Below are 7,335 nucleotides of genomic sequence, written 5' to 3'. Positions count from 1 at the left end.
TAAGAGCATAATTTTTAATATCATTTTTCAAAAAAACTACATTGGCAATCGATCTGATATTTTTACACGAGACAGTTTGCATATTTATTAACAGATTTCAATTGCTTTGAAAACTTTCTTACCATTTTTTTTTCGGTATCGAACCTCCTTAATTGGCCGCGTCGTGTTATAAGATTTTTTAATTGATCTGTCATTTTAAGTATATTAATTCGCAACTAGAAATGTAATGACTACAAATTGACCCAAATATGTAAGAAAATTTAAAGTGAATGTAACTACGCAAGATCAAAGCAAGTACCTACCTACAGGATTAGGACCTTTAATGAAACAAATAATGGAAAATGGCTGACCTACGTACGTATTTATGCCCTGTCAATTTTTGCGGGTTATAATAGATTGGTTTATCTGCTCCTTTCCTCTCGCCTCGATGCGGTGTGTTGTACCTTTTTGCGTGAAGGATCGGCTTGACTGCTGTGTCCCCTTCGCACTTCTTTATGTCTTGTTGCTTATGAATTGACGATTTCTTGTGTTAATTTCGCTCGATGGACCAACAATGTTCCGGGGTATCTTTTTTATAATTAGTATATTTGTTGGATGAGTGATACATAAACAACTTGACAAGACGTTATTTCTATTTTTTTTGACTTAGTTCACGTAAAAATAATCACATGCATCATTTATATTCTGCAGAGTAAGTAGAATATCCCAATTTATTTCAGATAAAGAAGTATACAACATGGGAAAAGCGTTCCTAAAATTATAGTCTACGACACTGTTTACGTCCAAAGCAGTAGCAGATGCTAGGACTTTAAAATAATACAGTAGAGCATGTCTTCGTAAACAAGAGGCTCGTCGCATCTTTTCAGAGAACAGTGAACATTTGAAGACGACATAACTAAATCAAGTATTCGAGAATTCATGTTCAAAATATCATTGTGCTGAATGCAAAAAGTGAAATCTAAAAAGTTCAACAACTGCTTTACCTTCCTTGTAGCTACATTGGTTATATAAAAAGACTGAAGCTCAGGGATATTAAAATCAGCACTAATAACTACATATTCTGTATCAGGTTTCTTCCAAATAATCAAATAATCGTATAAACTCTGAGTCTGGGAGAGAGGGGGAATATACAAATTAAGAAAAACTAGTGTACTGCCACAATAACTGACCTTAACAGCACTCTCTCTCTTGATACTCTTGATACTTACTATGCTCGCCGAACCATCTCGTCCTATCCCTGTCATTCATATTGCTGATTCGCACTGAATGACGCTTAGAATATTTATTTTACATACCAAAGATTAATAATTAATAATTTTGCTTCGTTCCGTTTCGTCGGCATGAGAATTGTAGATTAAACGACAGAGTCCTTCAAAATTTTATGTGCATATTCTCTTAAAATGTTAAAAATCAATTTGGTCTTCTATTCTCAAATCTCATAAAGAGAAGATCAGGTGCATTTTTTTAATAATGTTCTAATTCGGCATGTTTTGTAATGAAGTAATTTTTAGACAGGGGCATTTTATTTTAATAAATGTGTAGTACTGCACCGCCATTTGCATTTTTTAACGCTGCCTGAATTAACCCGACAAGACGCAAGCGCGAAATCGCTGACGCATTTGTTTGCCTAGGTAGAATAGAATCTAAAAATTAGTTAGCAGTCGCCAGCTAGCGAGAGTCCGTCATCAGCTCCAGCAGTGGAAAGGTCACCGTTGGAAGTAAGTAAGATTGTACTAATTGTGTCCAATTTGTGAAGACTGCGCAGCCGCCACTGTTCGCCGTAGGAACTTGGCAGTCGAGCTAAGTTTGAAAATGCAGTTCATCTCCACCCGTTGCAGCGAGTAGTCCGGTACACCAATATTAGGAAATTCTCAAGTGGTAATATTCTATTAAGTCCAGCTTGTGAGGACTGCGCAACCACCACTGTTCACCGTAGAAGCCTGGAAATTAGACTGGGTTGGAAATTCAGTTCTTCTCCATCCGTCGCAGCGAAGAGTCCAGTCCGCCAACACAAGGAAGATCACTGAAGTAAGTAAGTTCCATGCATATTAACATATTAACAATTTTTGAAACATGCGAATAAATAATATGTAAATGTCTTATATTTACACGTGTGAAACTTTTTAGAATGAACAATTATACCTAAAAATACAGTATAATGATAGTCTACCACGTCGCGTCGGAAGCGTTCCAGCACTACAACCGTACAGACGCAGACATGCCAAAGAGAGAAAGTGAATAAAATGTTTAGAGATGTTTAGGTAAAGACTTGGCTACTATGTGCTTTATATTAATCATATATTTTTTTAAGCTATCGTACTGTCGTTTCCTTCCGGTGTACTTGACCTGACGCGTGATCGGTTCATGCGATGTCGTCCCCCCATATTCCGATGAGTTGAAACGCAAGTCGTAACTAATGATATTTTCGTAATTCACTTGCTGTTACCGTTCGGCAAACTCTGTGATGCTTTGCCGTTAATCAGGTTGCCGCTTAACAACGTAGTCGCTTGTCGCCGTCTAAGCACCGTAAATATTTATAAACTGTGATTTTATTTCTGTGTGAAGTCTAACTCTGGACATACGGTGTCTTCACTGTAGCCTGCCTGAGAATTGATGTTATTGCACTATAAACAGAAACTGGCGCCCGAGGTAACAACCGCCAGACGTAATAGTGACGTACATACTTCGCTGCCGACGAACGAAGTCGTAACGTCACAGTGTGTATATTCCTTTCTTTTACTAGGCTCCAACAGCATACTAAATAAGATCATCATTGCACAGATTTTGATAGGTTTTCCAGAATCTTTCAACAAATAACTGCTTAGATGCTTTTTCAGATGGCTATCTATTTATTTATTTATTCATTTATTCATTCAGTCATTCGTTCGTTCGTTCGTTCGTTCGTTCGTTCGTTCGTTCGTTCGTTCGTTCGTTCGTTCGTTCGTTCGTTCGTTCGTTCGTTCGTTCGTTCGTTCGTTCGTTCGTTCGTTCGTTCGTTCGTTCGTTCGTTCGTTCGTTCGTTCGTTCGTTCGTTCGTTCGTTCGTTCGTTCGTTCGTTCGTTCGTTCGTTCGTTCGTTCGTTCGTTCGTTCGTTCGTTCGTTCGTTCGTTCGTTCGTTCGTTCGTTCGTTCGTTCGTTCGTTCGTTCGTTCGTTCGTTCGTTCGTTCGTTCGTTCGTTCGTTCGTTCGTTCGTTCGTTCGTTCGTTCGTTCGTTCGTTCGTTCGTTCGTTCGTTCGTTCGTTCGTTCGTTCGTTCGTTCGTTCGTTCGTTCGTTCGTTCGTTCGTTCGTTCGTTCGTTCGTTCGTTCGTTCGTTCGTTCGTTCGTTCGTTCGTTCGTTCGTTCGTTCGTTCGTTCGTTCGTTCGTTCGTTCGTTCGTTCGTTCGTTCGTTCGTTCGTTCAACCATCGATCCAATCATTGATTCATTCGTTCATTCATTCATTCATTCATTCATTCATTATTTCATGAAAAAACGAATCCTAATGAATAAACACATAAAAAAGAGGCAAATGTGTTGTTAACACAACTCATAATTAAGTGAACATTGATATAATTTCTCTCCTAACATGGTTAAAATACCTACAGAGCAAATCTATATGATTAAAATTATTAACATAATTTGTCAATATATCATGTCGTAAGTGGGATTCTATGCTACAGTGTCCAATTCAAGAAGACCACAAATAAGTGATGCATAAGAGCATATCTGACTTAACCATAGTAACTGATTCTGACGTTAGTTATGAAATCTAGATTTCTGTAAGCTTTTCTAACATTACCCATACCCCCACCCTCCAAAATATTTTGTAATAGAAAAGTGGTTACATAAACATCACATTTTAAAAATATGTTGGCTCTCTTTACAGCAATATGTTCTTTTTTAAATTGGGTCAATTTGTACCAAGAAAAAGAATCCTGACATGATGTTCTATTGTTAAATTTGTGATGCCAAAAATAACCAATAGTAGTGAGTGATTGTTGCTTAAGTTGCTAATACAACGCATTGGATTTAATCGCACAAAATGGAGACGCAACCATCCACGTTATTGACGAACCGTAAACTGAAATAGTTTATGTCGAAATCACAGAATTAAGTGTCTATTTGCCGTTATAGCTACTAGAAACATCATCATAAGTCGCACATTCTCACAATTATATTGTTGAACGTTGTCATATAGAAAACAGTTTGCAAATGTGAAGATTACAAAAAAAAAACTTTTGCAAATGACATTGTTTCTAATTGCATTTTTCTTCTCTTACAGATAAGGCACCTTCCGAGGCAGTTTTCCGTGGAACGGAGTTTCTCTCTTACGATTTGAGTCAGACGGGGGGCGAACCCATAGTGAGTGCCCAGGACTCCGTAACGTTTTATTTCAAGACTAGACAGCCCAACGGATTGCTGTTTTACACCGGTAAGTGAGATTTGTAGTTTTAAACATGGCGTTCCGTTCAGCTCGGTAATAGCCGATTACAAGAGCCCGGATTAGCACACGATTCTGGAGTAACATGAGCGTCCAACTCCTCAAGATTGAAAAATTAGTTCCCACACGAAGTAAAATTTTTTCGCGATGTTTATAATTTAAAGTATATTATTAAAATGACGTGGATCTAATATTTTTAGATACTCTGTAATACAACTACCCTAGTTTACTGATTAAATTACTTTCATTTACATCTTATTTATGTTATTTTAGGATTGATTAATTTCCATTTAATCCGTTTTTAACATTCAAAAACATATATGTATTTTATTAATTCATTTGACTTAATAGCTGCACAATACAGAGAGTTGTCAACTTCAAATTTAGCGCTATTATATCTGAAGTTAAAAGGGTTTAGCTTTATTCTACCTATAGCATAATCATATCATTAAGAATATACACTTTTCTTTTAAATATATTTTGAGACAAAGAATTATGATCTTGAGAACATGTAAAATCGGTAGATAGTTACTTACTACTTTGTTACTACTACTCCTTGTTACCCCATTTGTAATAGCTCCGGATATTTGGGCAGCAGGTAATGTTTCATAGGCTTCTCTTATACGGGCAACTAAGTTTTCTTTGGAATAAACTGGCGTTGAGAACACTTTCTCTTCTATTGCACCCCAGATATAAAAATCTGGTGGTGACAGATCTGGAGATCTTGGTGGTCAATCCATCTGTCTTCAAATATATCGTTTAATTGGCGGAATAAATAAAGTCCCTCACCTGATTGTCTTTAACTAAGCAAAATACGTTGACACTAAACTTGTGTTAAAAATTTCCTTCGCGGACGACATGTGGATTTTCTGATGCCGAAAAGTGTCGATTGTGTCTATTAAACATACCTTCGTTACTAAATGTTGACTCATCTGTCCAAATGATATGGCGTAAAAACTCTGGATCTTCTTGTGTTCGCGTTGAAATCATTTCATAGAATTGGGTTCGTCTTTCAGCATCTCCGGGATGAAGTGTAGGTACAAAATTGAATTTAAATGGATTCTGACCATTAGTTTTCAAAATCTTTTGGATGGAGGTTTTTGAAATGCCTAAATCCTGTCCATCAGAACGAACTGATGATTCAGGGTAAGCATGAAAATATTCCAAAACATTGACGATTTTTTTTATTTTTTAGCCTTAGTTGCAAAATGAAATATACGACGCACGCGCGTTATATAGTTATATACATATTATAACATATTCGGAAAGCTTATGAAAAGAGCTTTAAGTGAAAAAAAATTGTTCAGGTTTGTTTGAAAAAAAACAAAGTTACAGACTGTCCAATATATTATTTTCAAGCGAACTTTGCTTTTTTAACGGCAGGACTATAAATATTATCGTCATTTTCTTCGGACTCGCTATCGTTCGCTTGCCCCACCCTTCTGCCGCGCCACGGCTTGCCAAAAAATCAAGCGACCTACTGACTTTTGACAATATTTCTTATGCACTTAACATACTTCCACAAATAAAATATTTTTATCTGGGAAAGTACTAGGGTTGCCGGTTATGACAGTTTTTTTTGCTGCTACCAACCTAATTTGTTTAACAATATGCTGTCAACTTTGGCAGACTGTAACTCTGTTGTTTTTCAACGAATCTCGAAGTAAGAAAAGTAACTGGCTTTATCTATCGTTACTCATAAATGGGACATTTTATGAGACGCAAAGTTTCGTTAGTAAAAGGTCTGTCCAAATTTGTTAGATAAAAATTAATAATTACAGTCCTTCTACTATACAGAAAGAGAGTACCGTAAACATAAAAAAAGGATTATGATAATTTTGTCAGTAATATAGTTTCTTAAATATATGTTACTCCATAGAATAAATTAAGAACTACATTTGTGATTTTTGTAATTCATCAATACAGGAATAGACATAATAATGAATTTCCAAGGTTATCAGTAAATAATGTTTCCTTTATTACTATATTTTCCTAGCAAACGGTTATTTTATTAAAATTTTTGCCTTTTTTCTTTATTTTGAATTTTTCTTCTGATAATATGAAACTTCCTTGAAAATTGCGCATTTTTTACTTATATGATTTTGTCTCTCGAAAACTAATGGTTTTAGGAGAGAAATCCACACATTTTCTATATGTTCACCACTTATTTAGAAATCACTCTTCCCAAATCATTTCAATTTGCTGGATGAGACTTAACCCTATTTTCCCTCCCTTAACTACACCTCTGCATAGTTAATGCTTTCCAGACCTCTCAAACGCTCGTCAAGGGATCGAGTATACTTAAAAATTGAAGCATCTCGCCGCCTGTCTAGTCGCATCAGTTACCACTGGTTACTTAGACAAAACAAACAAGCCGCCACTATCGACTCATTACTGTTTTATCGGTTGATATGTACAAGACTGGCCTACTGATACCAATCAATAATTCATGGCACTTCAAGGCACGACGGCACGGAATGTTTTTTCTTCTCATTCTGGAAAGAAATCTGGCATTTTCTAGGAATTGGGTAATCCAGTCATACTGATTCGATTGAAAATGCCAATGGCAATTCGTTATTTATTACATAAAAAGTAAAGATTTTGCTTTAGTTTTTATATACAGAGGGCATCTATTCTATTTTGACTGAAGGGTTATTTTCTTTAAGAGAAATATGGTACCTACAAAAGTTGTATAGTCTGTTTGGAAATGATTGAGAGTAATAAAACCCCGAGATAAGAACCGGCCATGGGCGTGGTAATATTTCGTTTCAGGTAATTATCGGGTAACACTAATGCTAACAAAAATGACAGGGATTGGAAAATCGACTATCTACAGACTTTTAAAGGAAACAAAAAATGAACAAGATACTGTAAATCCCCCAAAATCATCTACAGGGAGGTCAAAAGTCGTTATA

The 7,335-nt window shown here is 36.1% G+C and overlaps 1 protein-coding gene across 1 annotated transcript in view; it reads left to right on the top strand.

Annotated features, from left to right (window-relative positions):
- LOC108909631 (neurexin-1-like) overlaps positions 1-7,335 on the top strand; it is a 341,617-nt gene that overhangs the window by 106,779 nt on the left and 227,503 nt on the right. The window contains exon 3 of the mRNA XM_023455085.1: positions 4,262-4,411. Within this exon, the coding sequence (XP_023310853.1) occupies positions 4,262-4,411 (150 nt within the window). The remainder of the gene's footprint in view (positions 1-4,261; positions 4,412-7,335) is intronic.

Source organism: Anoplophora glabripennis, unplaced genomic scaffold (genome assembly GCF_000390285.2).
Source record: "Anoplophora glabripennis isolate ALB-LARVAE unplaced genomic scaffold, Agla_2.0 scaffold455, whole genome shotgun sequence".
NCBI classification, from domain to species: Eukaryota; Metazoa; Arthropoda; class Insecta; order Coleoptera; family Cerambycidae; genus Anoplophora; species Anoplophora glabripennis.
This window is presented reverse-complemented; position numbering and strand designations above follow the sequence as displayed.